Below are 22,317 nucleotides of genomic sequence, written 5' to 3' on the forward strand. Positions count from 1 at the left end.
AATTGATAATTAATAAAAGTAACTTAATGTTTTGGTTTAAAATGGCGTCGTAATGTCAAGGATTAACTTTTTGTAAAATAATTTATATTTTGCTTGGTTATAGTAGTTAATATTCTGCTTATTCTTATTTTTAATATCAAATAGAATATTAAGACAGAAAATGTCACTCGCTTTTAAACTATAAAGCAAGAGAAAAGAATATTTACACAATTTAAATATTACATAATTAGTACACTATTTAATTAGTGTATTCATTTAAGGGAAAATTTATTTTTCAAACCTGATGTAATTGTGTCTTTTGAGTTGAGAGTCTATCTGAAACAGTTGCTACTTTTGCGAGGTAAGCGTGAGGTTTATGTGTACATTACCATCTCCAGATCATATACTGTAAAAATATATTGGGTATATTATTATTGTTGAGTTAAGAAGAAATTGAATGTGAGATGATAAATTTAAGTGGAGTTCCGATAGTCAATAATCTAAACATTTGCATAGGAACGTAAATTGTATAATTATGGTGTGAAATAATAAATTTAAGTGGGGCCCATGAATATAGTAGCCTTCAACCTTGCTGGACGTGTAAATGGCAAATTAAAGGGACCTACTGTTTTACTCATTCCGATTTAAAATAAGTGATTTTTTGGCTTTTTTTTGTGATCCAAAATAAGTGATTTTTCCAGATTTAAAGAATGAATTAATTATTTTTTTCCTACATTACCCTTGGAGTAATTAATGTTTGAGTATGTGTTAGGAGTATTTATGTGAAGAGATAGTAAAGGTTAATATGGTCAATTTCATTGCTAATTAATGTTAAAAGTTGAATTTCTTAATATGTGTGAAAACAACCAAAAAATCACTTATTTTGGACCGGAGGGAGTAGCATTTTGTCTAGACAGATAAATAAAGGCAGAGTATTTAAAGCACATTAGACGCGAATACCAAAAATGCCCCAGATAAGCAAGGAGGATGACCGGAGATAAACTCATGAAATGATTTGGGCTTTTTAGTCTATTCACTTTGACCGGAAGCAGCTCCCGATTCTCCTTTATTAATACTTCCTCCGGTCCACAATAAGTGACCAATTTGTTTTTGGTACGCCCATTAAGAAAATACTAAATTCTATACCAAAATACCTAGTATGACTAAACTACCCTTAATTAAATATTTAATGTGAGGAGTAAGAAAACTTTTTAGGGATATGTACATAAGGGTAATTTTGTAAAAACAAATTGAATTCTTTTTTAATTATATAAATGGACACTTATTTTGGACCAAAATAAAAAAGCAAATTGGTCATTTATTGTGAACCGGAGGGAGTAATAGTAATACGGAGCAAAACAATAACAATGACCTCTAGATTTTTTTTTTCCAAGAGAAGAGGTAAATTTAAGTCCTAAAATAATTTAAACTGAAGGTTATTTTTCTCAAAGGAAATTTAAAAAAAAAAAAAGTAAAACGGTGAAAATAGAATTTCACAAAATGTTATTATTTTTGGCTATTGTGATCATTTGTTTATCAAGATGATAGTTGTATGACTTTTAAGTGTCAAAACAAAGTTTTATGACTTTAATGAAATTTTTTTTATAGCTATGACTATTTGTGAAATTAGTCCTATTTCGGGGGCTTTCATGCTAGTAAATAGAAAAAACTACATTGTATAGCTGCTTTCAAAACTAGTAGTCGGCAATATATATTTTTTGTATATTTCTTGTATATTTAACTAGCACATGTAATTATTTTAGCCGATTAGCCAAACGTGTAACTTACCCAATAAAATTTGCAGTGAATCTTAAAGGTCGTTTGGTTGGGAAACAAGTTATCCAGGATAGCCGGTTAGCCAAATGGGTAACTTGCCCAATAAAATATGTAGTGAACCTTAAGGGGTCGTTTGGTTGAGAAACAAGTTATCTCACGATAGCCGATTAGCCAAATGTGTAACTTACCCAATAAAATATGCAGTGAACCTTAATGGGTCGTTTGGTTGAGAAACAAGTTATCCGAGGATTAATTATCCTCAAATTAGTTATCTCGGGATTGTTATCCCACCCTCTCATAGAGATAAAAGTAACACTATAATCCCGGGATAACTAATCCCGGAATTAGTTATATCGCAATTTTATCTCAACCAAACGTGGAATAAACTCATCTCAAATTTTATTCCGGAATTAATTATCCCATATCCTTATGCCAAACGAGCCCTAAAGAGACGGGGAGGAAATCCAACAATGAGAAAATATGACCGTTAGAGACGCCTTAAACAAAAGCCAGATATAATTCAAAATTTGCCATTAAAAATGATTACTATCCAATCCTTTAATTTCAATCTATCAATTGGATTCCTCATTAATATTACCAAATCAGATACCATGTACAAATCTTAACAAATCCAAACACACACACACACACACACATCATTTTTGCTAAGTTCTGTGGTCACATATTGTTCAGGTGATAAAGGGACATTAAGTTCAAGCTTGATTTTTTTTTTTTCCGTTAGACTCGTTACGTTGTTCGATTGGGGAAGTGGGGTTGTTCATAGATGGCCAAAAGGAGTGCTGAAGAGATGAGAAGTGAAATGGTAGGAGCAGCTGAAGGAGAGGCAAAAATGGAGATTTTGAAGGAGAGTTCTGTTGAATCTCATCCTTATGCTTTTCACGTTTCGGGGCCTCGAAATGTTTCTTCGCCGAATTGGAGAGATCTCATTAATTCCAGTTGGTTAGTTCTCTCTCTCTCTCTCTCTCTCTCTCTGTGTGTGTGTGTGTGTTCATTTTCTTGATTTGTTTTCAAAGTTGCAAGCTTTAGTCCTTAGCTGATCATATATAGTGTACTTTTTCAGTTGGGGGATTTTAGACAGTGAATTTTGTGACTTTTTCTTGATTTCAGATTTCATTGTTTTGTAGCTTTGTATTTGGCCGATTTTTCCCTTCCTGTGAGCCGAGGGTCTATTGGAAACAGCCTCTCTACCTGTTAGCAGAGGCGGATCCAGTATTTGAGGCTTATGGGTTCCTACCATAATTTCAGATTAATATGCAATAATAACTGGGTTCACAGTAAGATATTTATCAATATTTGGCGAATTTCTTAATATAAATACAGGGTCTATGCAAGAGTTACTGGGTTCCCGGGAACCCGTAATCTATACACTAGGTCCGCCCCTGCCTGTTAGGTGGTACCTCCCCAAACCCCACCTGGTGGGAACATACGGGGTTTGTTGTTGTTGTATTTGGTTGATTTTTGTGGTTTAACTGAAATCTAGCTGAAGCTGATTCTTATTTCTAAGGACCTTATTAATTTATATATTAAGATTCTTGGCTTATGCTTTCAATTGAAGTTAATGGTGGTGTCGCGCAGCAAATTCTCCTGTTATCTCTGAAAATATAGACAGTGAGCAATGTTTTTTTTGTTCTTCTAGCTGGCATATACTGATTTTTCAAACCATAATAAGCAACGTACAGAAAGTTAAATGTACGCAGAGGCAGATCTAGGATGGGTTTTACGAGTTCAACTAAACCATTGCTTTTGGCTCAACCTATGTATTCATATGCGAAAAAATTAAAATGTATACGTGTACAGTATACACTCATTCTGTACCCAGTGGCACTAGATCTTGGACTTGCCTCTGAATTTAGGGATCAAATGTTAGTTGTTTATTGTGTAAGTCCAGCGTGATATTGTTGGATTTTCAAGGTTTAGTCATACCATTGTGCGTGAAATAGGTCGTTTTTTTGGGTAAATCTATAGCATATATGTCTGATTCTTTAATGAATCTATCAGTAAAACACCAAATAAAGTTCTTATGGATTGTCATTTGTCGGACCAACGAATGTAGTTAATGGATTCAACTATTTTTTTCTAGCCTGAGGCAGTAGAATTTTACTTCTGCAGTGTATGAATCAAGTCATGGTAATGATTTTCTTGAAACTGAATAGGCAAATGTGAGTAAAAACTCAACCTGCTTATAGCTCTCCTTATGGTAATAGACCGGAAAACACGTTGCATTGGTATTGTTACAGATGTGTGAGATGTCCATTGGAAATGTTTCTTGGTACATTTTTATTATTTCCATGTAATTTCAAGATACCTGTTTATACTAGTCTGTTATTTTGTAATTGCTTCACTCATAGTTTGATAGGATGGAATTTGGTTAATGTCCTACTATGTGACTGTTGATATATGCCTTTTTGTTGATTTCAGTATTAACTGGTATCTTTATAGCAATGTTAGTTAACTCATTCACTTTGATATCTTGTGGTTGAGCCAAAACTTCCATTATTTGATCTCAAGAATGAGGAAGATCACTGGTGTTGTCCATAAATTATTAGCGTTATCTTTTTATCTCTTTCTCTTTTTCATTCTCAATATGCAACTACTATCTTATCTTTCACCTCGGTTAATTAGTATTTTGTTGTTGATATTGCTTGTTTCGACTGTTTCTTTTCATCTTTCTTGAGCGTCTATCAGAAACAGCCTCTCTAGGGTAGGGGTAAGGTCCGTGTATACACTATTCTCCCCAGACCCCACTTGTGAGATTTCACCGGATTGCCGTTATTGTTGTTGTTGTTGTGCTTCTGATCTTATAAAAAATATCAACTTACTATTCTTCGACTCTGACGCAAAATAAGTAATTCAATTGGGCAGGAAGGATGCTAACTACAAAAGAACTGTAATGGCCTGTTTTGTCCAAGCAGTTTACCTTCTTGAAATCGACAGACAAGAAAACAGGACAGAAGAAAATGCACTTGCTCCAAAATGGTTGATACCCTTCAAGTACAAGTTGGTCGAGACTCTAAACGATGAACGAGATGGATCCATTTTTGGTGCAATCTTAGAATGGGATAGATCAGCAGCATTGGCTGATTTTGTACTAATGAGACCAAGTGGTGCACCTAGGGCTGTTGTAGCCTTAAGAGGAACACTTTTAAAAAGCCAAACAATGAGAAGAGATATCGAAGATGATCTCCGTTTCTTAGCTTGGGAAAGTTTAAAAGGTTCCGTCAGATTCAATGCAGCACTGAAGGCGTTAAAATCAATCGCCAACAAGTATGGGAGCAATAATGTGTGTGTTGTAGGCCATTCACTTGGTGCTGGATTTGCTCTTCAAGTAGGAAAAGCGTTAGCGAAAGAAGGTATACATATAGAGGCACATTTATTCAATCCACCCTCAGTTTCACTTGCTATGAGTTTCAGAAACATTGGCGAAAAAGCTGGTTTCGCGTGGAAAAGATTCAAATCATCAATGCTCTCGTCAAACACTGATACTGAAACCAGTTGCCACGAAAATATGCCATCATTTCGGATAGGTCTAAAACAATGGGCGCCTCATTTGTACATTAACAACAGCGATTATATATGCTGCTCGTATACTGATCAAGATAACGATTTACAAGACAAGCACGCTGATAAAGAGAACGCGAAACCAGCAAACGGACATTTTGCTGGTGCAAAGCTTTTCTTGTCATCAAATAAAGGGAAACAGAAGTTTCTTGAGGCACATGGATTGGAACAATGGTGGTCTGATAATTTGGAACTACAAATGGCGATTAGTAACAGCAAGCTTATTACTCAGCAGTTGAAATCTTTGTACACTATTCCTGCTTCTCAATTAACACAAGCGAAGCGCCAATGAATTGAAATGCTTCCTTCTTTTTGTGTGCATCTTTATTTTTTATACATTTTTTCTCCTTGTGCTTGTATTAAAAATGAACGTTTCGAAATTTATATAAAGGGAGGAGCTATACAGAACCTCCATATGGAATTTAGTTTATGCTCAAGCTCAATTTTTCATTCTAAGAGTATAACCTTTCTAGTATCTTATGTGACCTATGTATCACGGGTTCGAGCCGTGGAAGCAGCCACTAATGCTTGCATTGAGGTAAGTTGTCTACATCACACCCCTTGGAGTGCAGCTCTTCACCAAAACTGCGTGACACGAGATGCCTTATGCACTGGCCTGCCATTTTTAGTCTCTTTATGCACGCCGATAAAGAACCTCAATATGGAATTTAGTTTATGATCAAGATCATTTTTTCATTCTAAGAGTATAAACTTTCTAGTCTCTTTTGTGACCTATAGGTCATGGGTTCGAGCGGGGGGATCCAACTCCCCTCCATTTTCTATTGTCTCCATTTCTCCAAGTTCTTACTTGGATGGATGACACATGTCTTATCTTTAAATCAATGGTTTAAATTTAATTGCCTAAACATTTACTTAACCATGGTTAGGATAATAATATTTTCATTATTTTTTTCTGAACTTTTGATATTCTTTCCAATTTTGTTCTTCTTTTTTCCTTTTTAAATAAAACAACACTTACAACAGAAATACAACGTATGAATATTAAGATACCTCAAACGTATTGTGCCAAAAAGTATTTTTACCAAATAATGAAGTGAAATATTTTTGAAAATAAATAAAAGAAAGTAGTTCCATTTCATATTGAAAAACAATGAATCTGCCTATAAACTATAGATAATGGCTTTACATAATTATGAGACTTGATGGTCTTTAAACAACAATTTAGGTATATGTAAAAGTTTGTAGTAAATTATTACAAATACGTTCAATTTGTCTACTGAAACAAATAACCCAGCATTATTGGATCAAAAAGTCTAAGATGTTTGAGTTGTTTTCTCGCTTTTACTTTGAAGAAAGAAATACCTAGGAATCGAAATATTGAAATAAGTTAACATACCAAAGTATGAAAGAAGAAAATCACTAACGTAAACGAGATGTGGAAAAAAAGTTTTTAACATACGCTAAATGAATGAATTTCGAAAACTTGTGGAAATTCTAGATTTCAAAAACGAAAATNTTTACAATTCAAAAAGGGTTTAAAGCAAATAAAAATGCATTAATTGATGAGTATTCAGAATTTTGCTCCTACAATTATGGGATTATCAAATCTTTTAGTTATGGGATTGTCAAATTTTTTAGGAGTAAATATATAAAGATATCTATTATTTTAACTGTGGTTAAAACCTTGTGTCAAGCAATTAACTTTAGACCATTGATATAAAGATAAGACATGTGTCATCCATCCAAGTAAGAACTTGAAGAAATGGAGATAATAGGAAATGGAGGGGAGTTGGGTCCCGAGCGGGGAATGCCTTGCGCATCGGACTGCCATTTTTAGTCTCTTTATGCATGTCGATAGAATGTTTTGTTCGATTAAATGTAAGCACTAGCTTTAGCTAATTCATAAAAATCATAGCTTTTCTTCTTTCATTAAGTTTGAATTCGTTAAAATATGCCCCAAAAAAAGAAGAAAATTCAAGTGACTTAGTAGGGATTCAAATTTTCTTGTACCATGCAAACAGCAAAGCCAAAAATAAAATATTGACAATCGACTCTGCTGGGGATCGAACCCAGAATCTCTGGTTTCGTAGACCAGCGCCTTATCCATTGGGCCACAGAGTCCTTGTTGTTACATCTAACATATATTAGATTAATTTATTCTCAAATAATTCAAAAAGGATACTGTTCTAATCAATAACTTTGTTCGGTGAATTATTTCGGGAAACATTTAGAATCATTTATTTAAACTATCGATATGATCGAATCAATAGTGATATAGTTGAAATAATTATATGCACTAAAGATTAAAAAAATAAATAGGTCATAATAAATAAGCATCTAAAAATTACAATAGATCTTTTATGAATAATGATTTAAATGCATAAATGGTTCAGATTCAATTTCATTTCCTCGAATATTGATTTAAAAAGAAAACAAAAAGAGAGAGATAGAGAAAGGAAATTATGGGTTCGTGCTCTAAAATATTTTCATTCCTTAATATACAAAAATATATATCAATCTTGTTCACTATAATTTGTTCGTGGTGAGTTGAGAACCAACTCTATATATATGTGTGAAAAATAAATATAAATATATAGGGTTAGATCTTAAATCAGAATCCACAATATTTAAATTCTAAATCTGCCGATGTAAAGCTAGTATTGCAAAACACTGGGCATATACGAATCATAATCAAAGTGATAATTATTAGAACATGACTCTATCTCCAATAGCCATGACTCCATTTTCCTAAATTCCGAAGAAAAATCCACATTTTATTCACTTGCTACTGAACTATCTAATGATGTAGCCGATGATTTTTGAATGGAATGCTCATATGTCGTGAAAGATGATGACACACTTAAGGATAGTTTTCTAGGGTTTATTTTGATTAGTGCATTTGTTTTGTAGGTTTTACTTTTACGATAAGTGTTTTTGGTTTTTTGAATCTGTGTTTGTGCTTTTGATGAAAATTCAATATATTCTTCAGTGATTTCTGGAAATGTTGAAATTTTTAAAACATTTGAGACTTAAATAGATGATGCTATTAAAGTGTGAAGTTTATAATACTTCAAAGATAACTTAATTCTAGGAGTTGAAGTTTTGTTGTGTGTTTGTACAAGTAAAGTATGTTTTGTCTGTAGTTTTGGTTTTGTTTTTGATGAACTTCAGCATTATTGGAGTTGAAGTTGTGTTCTGTATTTGTAAAACTACAACATGTTTTGGCTGAAATTTTTGTTCTGTAATTTCTGAACTTCAGTATTCTTAGAGCTGAAGTTTTGTTATGTATTTGCTGAACTTCAGCATTCTTAGAGCTGAAGTTTTATTCTGTATTTCTCTAAAGTTAGAGGGCTTTAAAATATAACTTAAAGCCAAATTGTCTTGAAGTTTTAAATGATTTTTTTTTATAATGTTCTGAAGTTATATTTCCTGCCTTTAAATTTTTTGAACAGATGGCATCTCCGAAATCCAAAGCACCTAAAGATCCTAAAGTACCTAAACATCCTAAAGCACCTAAAGCACCTAGAATACGCAAATTACATACTGCAAGACCAAAACTTAAGCGTGTTTAGTCTGAAGTTTTAGAAAATGAACTAAAAAACTTCAGCATACTGTAGACTGCTTGACAAAACTTCACCAAGTGTCGGTATGAAGTTTTATCAAATGTACTAAATAACTTCAGCATTAGCATGAGGTTTTAGCTTTAACGTGTGGCATGAAGTATTAGCTTTAATGTAGTTCTAGCTAAATTTTAATTTCTGTTAATGTAGTTTAATGAATTATTATATGTTTTTGTTTTAATTTTTTGTGCGTTATTTTTTTATATATTAATTCTCTTCAAATAACAGAAGGAAATACATAATTTTTCCTTCAGCATAATACTACAAAACTTCAACATGTTTTGGTATAAAATTTTAGCAAATGAACTAATAACTTCAGCATGCATTAACAAAAATTCATTAGAAAATTACATATTTGCAAGATAAAAACTTAAGCATGTTTATCCTGAAGTTTTAACAAATGAACTAAAAAATTTCAGCTTGTTTAGAATGAAGTATCGGATAAAACTCATGACAAGACTGTAGACTGTAGGACAAAACTTCAGTATGTTTTAGTATGAAGTTTTAGCAAATGAACTAAATAACTTCAGCATGCATTAGCAAAAGTTTTTAGAAAATTACATACTGCAGGACAAAAACTTAAGCATTTTTAGTCTGAAGTTTTAGCAAATGAACTAAAAAACTTCAGCATACTGCAAACTGCTTGACAATACTTCAGCAACTGTTGGTATGAAGTTTTATCAAATGAACTAAATAACTTCAGCATCCATTAGCATAAAGTTTTAGCTTAATCGTGAAACAATTTCACGCTACATTAGCATGCAGTTTAGGTTTAACGTGAAGCAATTTCATGCTACATTAGCATGAAGTTTAGCTTGTATTTGATTAAAACATCAGAGTTCAACGTGAAACTACTTTATTCTATATCTTTCATGCATTAAATTTGAAGTTTTGAAAAGTTTTTGAAGATCTATAAGTGAAAGCTTCATGCTATATTCGTCAAACAACTTCATGCAAGTGTGATTAAATGAGCGTAAGTGAAAATACCTATAGGCGTTAATTGATTTCCGATTTTGTTTTTTAAGTTTAAAACTTAAAAAGCATGACGAATTACGAAAATAATTGAAGAAACATATATCTTCAAGATCAATCAGTTTCACAAACTAATATTCGAATTCTGAAGATGAATTGCAATACTTACAATGTATTTTGCAATTTTGAATTCGGAATATGAATCTGGTTCAAGTTTATGATTTTTTGATAAAGCTGTTGAGAGGAGAGGAGAGGAGATCTGAGGAGGGACGGAGTGATGGAGGAGAATGCGATTAATGAGTGATGCAGCTTTTTATATCTTTTATTGGGGTATAATTGTCATATTATTACGAATTTTTTGTCAGCTGACTACCAAATCAATAATTTTTAAAAATAGAGTAATATAGGGTACGGCTACAAATCTCCCCAAGTGGGACCTGGGGAGGATAGTGTGTATATAAACCTGACCCCTACTTTCAAGAAGACAAAGAGACTGATTACGGTAGACCCTCGGCTTAGGAATTCTTTTTGCAATTTGCAAACTGTTAAAACAAATTGATTCATTTTCTTGAAAATCTAATGTCTGGTAACCAGAGGAAAAAACAAAAATTGAAAACTATGTTGTATATAATGCAGAGGAGGCAGGGGAAGTATCATTATATGAGTATTGACCAATGACCAGGAAGACTACGTAAGAGCATCTCAAAAAAATAAGATTATCAAAAAGTTCAATACAACATTCCTCACGTTTGACTAGTCAGACAATGAGAGCTGTGAACAAAGATACAAAATGAGGCAGTAACAACAACGACGACGACCTAATAAAATTTCACTAGTGGGGTCTGGGGAGGGTAGTGTGCCCCTACCCCGAGGGAGTAGAGAGGTTGTTTCCAAAAGACCCTTAGCTCAAAAAGACGAAAAGAGACAATATCAGTACCACCAACAGATACCAGAGGAATAATAACAGCATCAAAAAGACCAGAAAATAGTTGAAAATGAGGCAGTGACTACTATAATCCATCTCTTTGAATCTGTGCACTATCAGTGTAACACTACAACTGTGAGAAAAAATGACAATCAATTGAGGTAAAATATATAAAGAAAGTAAGACACTAACGCAAATGAAACATAGATAACGGTCTGCTATGTGTTCATCTGTGACAATATTATTGAAACAAAAATCTGGGGAAGGGCATATACCAAGAGAAGATGATTTGAGCTTTGCATTCTCTCAAAGTTCCTCTAACGATTCCCAGATAAAGAAGAGCCGATTTCTAGCATCAAAGGATAGACAGGACTAAATTCTTTGTCCCCTCTTGACCGTACCTTAGCAGCATAGTCGTCCAGAGTAGCTTTAATACCTTTCCAGATTTGGTCTTCCCCTTGTGAATCCATCCAGAGTGAATACTGTGTCGGAGTAAGTCTATTTCTTTGCAACGGTGATTGTAGTTCTTCAGGCCCTCGTGAGTAAAGATGGTGCAGTATGACACTTGGCGGTAGATCTTGACGAAGTGGGGATGATGCAAGTTGAGATGTTTCCAGGAATATAACAGGCCGAAATGCTCTAAGTGCTCGATATGGGGCACCGAGCTGTTCTACTGGAAACAAGTTTTGGCCAACCGCTAACTCAAGTTCAGCCATGTCCCTGGCCAATCTCAACTTTCCTGATTCTGAGAGAGGTCTAACAAGTGAAGCATGCCTGATGAAAAATATCAGAACTCTAGACGCCATGCTCCTCACAAGTCTAGTACAAATAGTTTCTGAACCTGTAGTAATGCTACTTGACGAAGAAGGCAACAGCCTGGACAGGAATTCGCTACGAAAATGGAGAATACTCTGCTGCAGCTCTTCCATGTAAGGTGATGCATTATTGTCCATAGCAGCATCCATGCCGAGACTACCAAAATTTTGACCATGAATTTGCAAGATGCACGACTCCAGTCGATCAAGCATTGATTGGAATAGTGATGTCACTGAATCAGCTGCAACCCCATAAATAGATCCTAGTGCAGGAGACAGAATATCGGTTGCAATAGTTGGTAATCCTGCCACCATGGATGATATGCGGGTATGAATTTCTTGTAGATGCTGGTATAATGCAAAGTTCTTCAGCTGTGCTGGAGTTGCAGCACCTGTTATTTGCCGGGCCTCAGGCCCAGTAGATATCTGCAGATAAATTAAATGTATGAAACTCGAGTAAAAGTTTATCCTGAATGTATTTCCCTAAGTTAAATTCATTAACCGAATTACTCAGATGATGACGTAATGGAATTGTCAAAAAGCAATTCATCAGGATAGAGAAACATTATTGATATCTCCAGACCATCCCGAATCACCAACCCTCTATCCCATCTAAACGGGGATGGGGAGAACAGAGAAAACATTTAAGGAAAATCAGTTGCTAATGCTGTCAAAGAACAGAGAGAGAGAGAGAGAGAGAGAGAGAGAGAGAGAGAGAGAGAGAGAGAGAGAGAGAGGCTGAACAGCACCCATCAATCTCCGAGCAAACTTCCACCTCTCGGAAAAGAAAAAAATAAGGAAGAGAGGTAGTGCTTATCAGTTGGTACAAAAATTCAGCATAACATACTCATAAGAATATCAACCATTTATAGTTACAGTAATAAAAGGAATTCAACTGATTCCAGACATCAAGCTCAGAGTACTAATAGCCTACAAAGATTAACCCACTCGAAGTTGTAGATGTTTAATAAACAGAAAATGTAGGACCTCAAAGAATAAAGTTTTATGAAAGTGCAGAGTAGCACGAGAAAGAGCAAGAAAAAGATGGAAAAGAAGAAATATAAACGGAAAAAAATAGTTTCTTGGTCAGTGTTTGTAATTCACAAATCTTGCATTTTTCTTTTCTGTTTTGGGAGGGTGGCATGGATAGGCATTTGCTTAGCAATCAGTTTCTTGTTTAACTTTTCCCCTTTCAAGAACTTCCTCTAATCTTTCAAAAACATCACTATGCAAATAAATTTTTCCCCTTCAAACCATAATCACGAGCATTGAGAACTAACTGGCTGCAAAGTATAAATCACTATATCTAAGACAAGGAGAAACTCAAATTGTGGTTGTTGTCGTAGGTCCTTGAATAAACTTTTTTTTTTGTTATTTTTCTAACTCAGGAAACTTTAGTAGGATAGAACAAATCATTCAAGATTCTTCCATTTGAGGTTCGTGAAATATGATCTGCAGTACTTTGTCAACTTGCATCAATGCATACTCTTTCCCTTTTTTAGTAACATGCATCAATGCAAACTCTTTTAGATTACTATTAGTTCAGCTTGGCTAATATATACTGGTCTTTCCTCTCTAATAAAAAAAATATATACTGGTCATACTCTATATATCTACATGCTAAATAGAGGACCTCCCAACCCTAGGCCTAAGATTCATGCCTGCTCCTTTCCCCTGATTGTAGCACTTTCCAGTGGCTGTAAGAACGAACATGATGAAATTTCTGGAAATGCAGACCTATCTCCACAATGGCAACTCTCCCTCACTCCTATTCGACAAACAAAAGGAATAGTATTATTCAAATGGAAAACAGCCCCTTCAAATGTTCAGCGTACCCCAAACTGCAGATATCACATAAATCATGAAGAAATATAGGAGTGAGCTCATGCTTTATACTTTTGCTTCTTGAATTTATACACACAGTGTTTTCTTCAAAGAACATTCTGCCATACAAATGTGAGAAGATACCTGGTATTCTGTTCTTTCTGAAAGCAGAAGCAGAACTTTGTTGATCTCGCGCAAGACAAGAAGAGTTAACCGAGCATCCATCTGAACAGCTTCTATTTCTTCTTGAATTCGTGATATAATCCTTGAGATATGATCTTTTGAGGGAATACTTCCACGACTAGACACTGGAAATACAGAATTAACCAGATCCGAAAGACGACTCAGGCAGAGGGTTAGGAAAGCAGTCTGGAATATTTCAACGGAAGATAACATTTGGTCCTTTGCTTCTGAACTGAGAGCTGGTGGAACTCCTTTGACATCTGTATCACGTGAAATTCTTTCAAGGAGATTTTCTAACATAGAGAAGAGTTTTGGATACCCAACAGTGAATATCTCCTTAACAAAGCTTGATGCGGTGAAAGTGGACTTCATTTGGTTAGCAAAGGATTTAACCAGTGCCTCCCAAACACGATCTGTCAATATTGGATCACCTTCCTGATAAATATGTGGTAATGTAAGAAACCACGGAAAAGAAACCAACAAATCATTTATAAGAATGAAAAAGATAATCATAAAAACATTGTTCTCCCAAACACTTCTTTTTTTCCTTGAGCCGAGGGTCTATCGGAAACACCCTCTCTATCTCTATAAGGTAGGGGTAAGGTCTGCGTACACACTACCCTCCCCAAACCCCATTTATGGGATTATACTGGGTTTGTTGTTTTCTTTCTATATTTTGGTTGGTCTCGGGGGTGGGGGGAGGGAGGACATGGCGGGGGGTTCATGTGCTTCCTAAGACAGAGGTTATCCATTTTCTGGGGATTTGGCAAGGGAAGGGCATGATTCTGTAACCAATAAAGTTTGAAGAAAACAGAAGACAATTAGATACATAAGACTAAACACAAATCCAGTTCAAAATTAGGTACTTGTCCAAGAAATCCAGTGTACCCAAGGAACGATATCGCCTAAGACATATTATTGTTCCCAAGAGACAAACATTGCCTGTTGTTAAGTCCACTCATTCAAAAAATAAGATAGGTTATCGAGAATATTCATTTTCTAATTGGGCACATGAGGAGATAAAATCTCCGAAGCAGTTATTGTTCTAAGGGAGGTCATCCTTGCTTCCTAATGCTTTCATGTCAGCAATGTCATCACACAACACCAGATGAAATTATGTGAATATTTATAAATATAGGCCAAGCCCCCACACATGCAATCAAAACATACTAGCATATTTAAGAAAAAGGGAAGATTTACAAGTAGCTAGACAAAAGAGCAGGATTTTAGTAGATCCAGAAAAAAATCCTTCTCCTATCATTAGTATTTTAAATGAAACCTTCTCAAATCCTTAATATGTGCATTATAAGAAAATTAGTGGCGAGAGGGCATTATACTTAACAGATGAGTAAACCTTTGCACAGTGAAAGGGAAGGCAATAATTGTTGCAGTAAAAACAACTCATTTCTGTTACCCCTTTTTTTTATAGCAGTGGCGTCTGGTCCAACTCGCACACCTGGACTATCCACTAGGTATTTGCTACCTCCCACCAGCACAAGTACCGAGTAATTTTGTTACCAAGGCTTAGGCAAATGGTAAAACATCGCCCAACAATTTTTGCCTCTCCCGTAATTGGAACCATGGTCTCCCTTTTCGTCCCACTTCATTGATTGTTAGACCACGCCCTCTCTCCATTATTTTTTCATCCAAGTTTCTAATAGTATCAGGATTTTCACCAAAACAATCGCCTAATCTCACTAGAAAATAAATGGAGCCGGATATTTCACCACCTAAAGGTAAGAGGTTGGACTCCTTATGGTTCGCTCCGAAGTCCTAACCATCAAATTCTTCTGTGGGTACTAGTTACCTTAGATTAATGATTTACATGAAATATTTGTATCCACAACCTCTATCCAGTGATCCGGCAACCAGAACAACTTAAGAAAACTAGATCAACCATCAGAAGTAGTAGGACTATAGCCACCACCAACCACTAACATGAAACGGCTGTTTTTTTAAAAAGAGAAACTTAAATTATTTACTATAACCAACAATGACTCCCTTACTGGTTTTTTTGTTAAAAGAAGAGAATCTCAATCTTCCCACAACTTCTCTAACACCAAGCTGAAAACCAAGACTGATTTTATAAAGTTGTTATTTCTTATAAACAAGAAGACTGATAAAGAGAACTTATTATAAAAGCTCATTAGAACATTTTTTCGGTAGAATACCTTGAACCCAAAAGTAGAAAAGTACCACTATTCCCCATTTCAATGAAAAACAAGATTTCACAGTAAAAAAGGAGAACTTTTCATCAAAAAAAGAAAGTGAAATAGGACAACTGTCTCCCATAAATGCACAAAAATTGCCAAGGATCACTCATTATGCCATGATACAATTCAAAATAGAGACTTGACTATTGGGGTTGACTTCTCATTTCAGCAAGAATTACTAGATTCAAGCTTCATTCTCCATAGCTTTGAAATGCTTGTTCTTGAAATACTAGTAGAGCATCTACTTGGATGGCTTCATACCTATGTTGCTTGGACTTCTAAAACATGCTGCCGGGTGCGGGTCAGATCTTTCAAATTAGTGCATTTTTGGAGGATCCGACAAGGGTGGGCAACATTTTTGGAGAGTCCGAGCAACATAGCTTCATACCAATATCCAAGCTTGGTGAGCACCATACTAGGTCATTAAGTGGAGTTTTAATATTATATTTCATTGCGCAACTAATGTTGAGGATAGAAATTGTAATATCTATGATTTCAATACAGAAGCTATGTTTCAGAGACTCTTCTGCGGAGGATCGACTACAATTCCTTGAAGATGCCAAGTTTTTTTCAAGTTTTAAATTTTAGGATTCATGGAATCAGATAAGATGCACTTTTAATTTCATTTTGCTATTTGTTAGCATTTTACCGCAGTAAGAGGTAAAATGCTTGACGCATAGATTAACTATGTCATATTACTACTCCAAAAAATGATCAGCAAATAGCGGAGATCAGTAGAAGAGAAACTTGTGATAGCGCTCCCTGAGGCTAGCCAAAAGAGAAACATCTCTTTACTTGCTCTCAGCTTCAACCATTCCTTATTAAATAGTAACTCAACTATACTATCCTTTTGGTAGCAGAAAACCATTTCAAGACTGATAAACTTAATATTCCTCTTCATTGCCACATTTGACGTCCTTAATCACAGGACCGGATTGGTACAAAAGGATTTCGTTGTGATCCACACCATTAAAACACAGCTACATAATGAACATTAGTAAGGACAGTTATCAGTACTCCCCATAATTTCAGTTAATTTCAGTTTTTTTTCTTAGTTGAGGGTCTATCAGAAACATCCTCTCTGGCCGTCCAAGGTAGGGGTAAGGCTGTGTACATCTTACCCTCCCCAGACCCCACTTGTGGGAATACACTGGGTTGTTGTTGTTGTTCATTTTTTTTCTTCACAAAGTACTAATTTTAGAATCCTGCTACTAACTGCATCAGGTTATATTCATCTCATTTTTTTTATCAAGAGGTTATATTCATTTCATTTGGAACCAACCTCTCTAGCAAGGGAACCAAAGCAGTTACTTCCTTAAGCTGGCCCAATTGCTTCTATCTAGCTATAAAGTTATAATCAAGTTTTATCAATTCTAAGTTTCCGACACGGGGCAACATGTCCAAGCTCAATGCAATCACAACATTTTAGACAACAAATAACTAGATATGAGAAAGGCATCATATAATATAACTACTTTAAAACGATTCATATCAAGTAGAAACACGTGTTCACACACCTGCATGACTTCATCGAGCAGCAAGACATGCGTAAAGGGGTCTCTTTTCTTGGACAAAACCCTCTGCAAATGCCAAACAGCAACCACAACAGAATGTAACTGGTCCATACAACCGTTCATCCGTTGCCACAACGCGTCCTTCGCCTTTGCGCTTCCTCCAAACTGAGGTGTTCCGCTTCTCTGCACACCTCCTGGCCCACCAAATCCACCACCAACAGAAACAGCTTTCATATCCAAAGCTGTTGTTATACTCTTCACTCCCATTGCCTTATACTTACTCACTAACCCATCCACTGTCCCCCTCAACTCCCCCATATTATAAAACACCTGAAGCCCAGCTCCAACTTCAGCTTGATTCAAACCCTCAAGCCCATTCTCCAAAACCTTCATCCCTTCGGCCCGTAATTTCAGCCCAATTTCAACAACCCATTTCAATTCCAAATCAACCACATCAATCCCAGCTAAATGATACTCATTATAAAGTGATAATATCTCAAAATGCAGCTGTGCAGCTTTAGAAAGATCCAATTTTTCCGGGTCATGGGTCGGGTCCATGAGATCCCGGAGCTTTTTGGATAACCTCAGGGTTCGAATCGTAGACTGAAGAAGCTCGGTTGTAGAATGCAGATTTTTAAGCTGAAGGGTATGTTTGGAAATTAACTGGTGAGGATCGGAGAGCTCGGAACGGACGCGGCGGAGGGAGGATTGGAGGGAGGAGACGGAGGAGCGGAGGGAGGAGAGAGCGGATTCAGCTGCGCGTAATGAAGTGAGCTGGTTGAGGAGATCGTGGTGGCGCGTGAGGACTTCGTGACGGAGTTGATTGTTGAGGAGATTAAGACCTTCCTGAAGCTTCTCAATGCGTGAAGCAGCGGAGCCGGAGGAAAGTGCGGCGGAGGAGAAGGTAGTGGAATCGAAGTCGGAGGAGAGGAACGAGGAGAAAATTGGATCGGATGTGAAGGAGTCGAGTGGGGATGGGGATGGAGTGAGTGGGGTATGGGGAGTGGGGGTGGGGTTGGTAGTGGTGGCGGATCTGAAAGTTGAGAGGCGTTGAAGAGGTGAGGCGGATTGAGGTGTAGAGGGTGGGTGGTGGGGTGATCTCTGGATCGCCGGAGACGCCATTGTTTCCGGCCACCGGCGAAATTTAACAATGTGGTGGTTTTTGGATCTCTCAGTGAATAGTGTGATTACTCTTCTGCTACCATAAAACAACTTCGATCTGTTCGAATAGACTGATTACGCCATGGGATTCCGTACTTCCTTGAAATGTAAATCTTAAAATTAAATTAAACTCCGATCCGAAGTATGTGAATTTGAGTTAATTGTTAAATATAAAATGTTGAGTTTGCCTAAAAAAGAATTAATATATTCTCATAGTTTTTTTCTTTCTTTTCAAATAGTATGAAAATAAATTTGCTAAATAAATGTTATTATTATTAATTTCGTATTATGATCTTATCATTATACAATAACTTGTACCAAAGATCCTCAAATTGTATATTGCATATAACTTATAGCATGTTTAGCCAAGCTTCAAACATTAGCTTATTTTGAAAAATATTCTTTTCTCAAAAGTGCTTTTGGTGAGAAGCAGTCTTTGTTTGCTTAATTAATTTGAAAAGCAATTCTGAGCAGGAATTAGTATTTGGCCAAACTTTTAAAAAATATTTTTAAGTATGTTTTTCTCAAAAACGCTTTTCAAAAAAATACTTTTGGGGAGAAGCTACTGTCAATTTACACCATGGACGACTGATTTGTTCCTCGATTGAGCTCCATTGAAGAGCTGGTAGCTTCACATGAATGAGAGAAGACATCGTTTGATTCCCAAAATGAGAGAATGAACTATGTATTTGATATTGCTACGTAATGGTGTACATATACACGAGGACAAACATAACTAGCAACTAACTCTAACTAACTAACAGCTACGCCACTAACTAACTAGTTGTAACTAACTATACAATAAATAAAGCTAAAAGTACAAGAGAGTAAAAGTTGAACATACAAGAAAGATAAATGCATCTCAATACCTCGCTCTCCCCTCAAGTTTGAGGTGAAGGTTTCACAGCCAACTTGCTTAAAAGAGCATAATGTTTAACACCAGTGAGGGCTTTGGTAAGGACATATGCTAATTGAGCACCAGTAGCAATGTGATGTAGAGAAATGAGGCCCTCATGAAGCTTGTCTCTCACAAAATGGCAATCGGCCTCGATATCTATAGTTCTTTCATGGAAAACAGGATTTCTGGCTATGTGCAAAGCAGATTGACTATCACAAAATACTGAAACTTGCTTAGGATAAGGAATAGTAAGTTCATCAAACAGTCTGCACAACTAAGTTAATTCCCCAACAACTTTCCTCAAGGACATGTATTTTGCTTTTGCTGATGACAAGGAAACTGTTTCTTGTTTCTTGGATTTCCAACAAATTGGACTGTTCCCTAGTAGGACTATGTATCCAGTAACTGATCTCCTAGAGTCTGGGCAAGCTGCCCAATCTGAGTCACAGTAACCCTTCAGACTGCAGGCAGACTCGTTGGATAAAAAAATCCATAGAGTTGGGTCATTCTTCAAATACCTAAGCAGGTGAAAAGCTGCTTTCAAATGTGATTCTCTGGGATCCTGCATGATCTGGCTGAGATATTGCACACTGAAGGCTATGTCCAATCTGGTATTTGTAAGGAAATTTAATTTTCCTACTAGTCTTCTGTAATATGTAGGATTTGACAGTGGTGCTCCCTCATTGGCCCTCAATTTCTCATTGGGATCAAGAGAAGTAGAAAGACTACTATAAGGGAGGCAGTCATACTCCTTAAGTATGTCCAGGGCAAATTTTCTTTGTGAAATGATCACACAGTCAGCTATATACAGAACCTTCAGGCCAAGAAAGTAATGTGGTCTTCCCAGATCCTTGGTCTTAAACTGATCATGCAAGAAGTGCTTAAGCTGAGCAATCTCTGAAAGATCTGTCCCGGTGATAATAACATCATCTGTCCCAGTGATAATAACATCATCTACATAGACAGTTATGTGTATTGTGGAGTGTTCTGTCTTTTTATAGAAAAGATAATAGTCATTCAAGGAGTACACATAGCCCCTTGAGCATAGAGCTTCAGTCAACTTAGAATACCATTGCATGTTTGCTTGTTTAAGGCCTCATGGGTTTTCAATGTCTTAGCCTTATACTTCTTATGTTTTGATAATCTAACAAACTTGTCGTGAAGAACCAGATAAAGATTCTGGCCCACAGGATATACATCTCATGTGAACTGGTCGAAGTCTGAAAATCAGCAAATGGATGAGCGACCACAGGGAGGAACACAACAGGGACCTGGTGACCTGGTCCCTTAGGGTTCTCCGACACAAGCAAGTCAGTGACTATACGCAATCAATATAAAGAGGAAACAACAGGGACTGCTCCCATTGGGTTCTCTGACATAAGTACAAGTTAAGTACACAACTGGAACGTAGCAGAAGAAAGTAACCATCTAGCAACTGTCATAAAAGAGGAACACAACTAGGACCTAGTTCGTTGGTGTGTCCTGACAGAAGTACAAAGTCCACTATCCAGCTGGAACGCAACTGCCCAGAAGTGGCTGTGCAGACAGTACAACAGTCACTTCTCATTGGGAAGAAGCATACACCAAGAGTTGAGATCACTATCCATTGTGCTATCTTTTGTGATAAAACAACCTGGTGCAAGACATACCATTTTTTGTGCATTCAGTGATATTCTCTCAAGCATAACAACGTTCATCCTGCATTGAAGTCACTGGTATGTCAAGAATAACAAGACAACTACACTAAGGATCAGTTTCTTAATGAGTTTATGTACATCCGTAGTTGAGTTGTAATCTTGTTGTTTGCTCTTCATTGTATTTCCTAGTTTGCTTTATTAGAAGTGTTATCTTAGGAACAAACCAAAATTCGTAAACTTCTGAGTTTATGTTGTGACTAGGGATAGTCATAAGTTTAAAGCCTTTGTAACTAGGATAGTTATAGAGTGGCTTGTGGTGGTTGCATCACAAGTTAGTTTGAAGTCTTTGCAATAGGGTTTTTGCAAAGTGGCTTGTGGTGGTTGCATCACAAGTTAGTTTGAAGTCTTTGCAATAGGATTTTTGCAAAGTGGCTTGTAATAGGCAGATTGCAAGTTAGTGGAGTTAAAAGCCTACAAGAGTAGGTCGTGGTTTTTTGATCCCCTTGTGTGGGATTTTTCCACGTAGAAAATCTCTTGCCTTCTTTACTTTCAGTCTTTACTGCATTCTAGGCATCATCTCTTAGAGGACCAAGTACTCTATAGTTTGGTGGACGCATACAGATTAACAATTGGTATCAGAGCAGGTTTCTCCTATCAGGCTAACACCTAGGAAGGATCCTAAATGGTTGCTCCACCAAACTTTGAAGAAGGACCATCAACCTATAGACCTCCCAAATTCAATGGTCAATACTATGGCTGGTGGAAGACTCGCACGCATGATTTTATGGTGGCAGAAGATTCAGAACTGTGGGACATTATTTGTGATGGTCCACATGTTCCCATGAAGAAGATTGAAGAAAAAGGACAAATGGTGCCGAAGGCAGAAAAGAGTACAACGACATTGACAGAAAAGCTATAGAAAAGAACAATCGTGCCAAGAAAATCTTGATGTGTGGCATAGGACCTGATGAGTACAACAGAGTCTCAGCTTGTGACACTGCCAAAGAAATATGGTAGGCGTTGCAAACCGCTCACGAAGGAACCACTCAGGTCAAAAAATCCAAGATTGACATGCTCACCACAGAATATGAGCTCTTTAGGATGAAGGATGATGAATCTATACAAGATATGCACACTAGATTCACCTCTATCATAAATGAGCTTCATTCACTTGGAGATGTCATTCCCAGAAACAAACTTGTAAGGAAAATCCTCAGTGTCCTACCTGGGTCTTGGGAAAGTAAGGTAAATGCCATCACT

General features: G+C 36.3%; 3 protein-coding genes and 1 non-coding gene across 4 annotated transcripts in view; 1 reads left to right on the plus strand and 3 right to left on the minus strand.

Annotated features, from left to right (window-relative positions):
- Nucleotides 1–2,290: 2,290 nt before the first annotated feature.
- On the plus strand, nt 2,291–5,759 carry LOC109207820 (GDSL esterase/lipase At4g10955-like). The gene is made up of 2 exons (XM_019370817.1): nt 2,291–2,715; nt 4,639–5,759. Exons 1-2 carry the CDS (start codon nt 2,540–2,542, stop codon nt 5,624–5,626), a joined length of 1,164 nt encoding a protein of 387 aa, XP_019226362.1. The 5' UTR covers nt 2,291–2,539; the 3' UTR covers nt 5,627–5,759.
- Nucleotides 5,760–7,343: 1,584 nt separating this feature from the next.
- TRNAR-ACG lies at nt 7,344–7,416 on the minus strand. Its single transcript has one exon. It is a non-coding gene; the product is annotated as a tRNA-Arg (tRNA).
- Nucleotides 7,417–10,862: 3,446 nt separating this feature from the next.
- Nucleotides 10,863–18,679, minus strand: LOC109207821 (conserved oligomeric Golgi complex subunit 5). Its single transcript, XM_019370818.1, has 3 exons — nt 17,365–18,679; nt 13,596–14,069; nt 10,863–12,053 (listed from the first exon to the last, which is right to left on the minus strand). The coding sequence occupies exons 1-3, from the start codon at nt 18,481–18,483 to the stop codon at nt 11,130–11,132; spliced, it is 2,517 nt and encodes an 838-aa protein (XP_019226363.1). The 5' UTR covers nt 18,484–18,679; the 3' UTR covers nt 10,863–11,129.
- Nucleotides 18,680–19,403: 724 nt separating this feature from the next.
- Nucleotides 19,404–22,317, minus strand: part of LOC109207811 (uncharacterized mitochondrial protein AtMg00810-like) — an 8,004-nt gene continuing 5,090 nt past the window's right edge. Inside the window, exons 2-4 of the mRNA XM_019370803.1 lie at nt 20,574–20,640; nt 19,716–20,411; nt 19,404–19,652 (exon numbers count right to left, since the gene is read on the minus strand). Of these exons, the coding sequence (XP_019226348.1) occupies nt 19,404–19,652; nt 19,716–20,411; nt 20,574–20,640 (1,012 nt within the window). The remainder of the gene's footprint in view (nt 19,653–19,715; nt 20,412–20,573; nt 20,641–22,317) is intronic.

Source organism: Nicotiana attenuata, unplaced genomic scaffold, assembly GCF_001879085.1.
Source record: "Nicotiana attenuata strain UT unplaced genomic scaffold, NIATTr2, whole genome shotgun sequence".
Taxonomy (NCBI): Eukaryota; Viridiplantae; Streptophyta; class Magnoliopsida; order Solanales; family Solanaceae; genus Nicotiana; species Nicotiana attenuata.

Excerpts from the sequence above, each read along its gene's own strand:
- LOC109207820 (XM_019370817.1), top strand. The coding sequence starts at position 2,540 with ATGGCCAAAAGGAGTGCTGAAGAGATGAGAAGTGAAATGGTAGGAGCA. Across the intron at positions 2,716-4,638 it reads GATCTCATTAATTCCAGTTG|GAAGGATGCTAACTACAAAA; the intron begins GTTAGTTCTCTC and ends TCAATTGGGCAG.
- LOC109207821 (XM_019370818.1), bottom strand. The coding sequence starts at position 18,483 with ATGGCGTCTCCGGCGATCCAGAGATCACCCCACCACCCACCCTCTACA. Across the intron at positions 14,070-17,364 it reads TGCTCGATGAAGTCATGCAG|GAAGGTGATCCAATATTGAC; the intron begins GTGTGTGAACAC and ends CATATTTATCAG. Across the intron at positions 12,054-13,595 it reads CAGAAAGAACAGAATACCAG|ATATCTACTGGGCCTGAGGC; the intron begins GTATCTTCTCAC and ends ATTTATCTGCAG.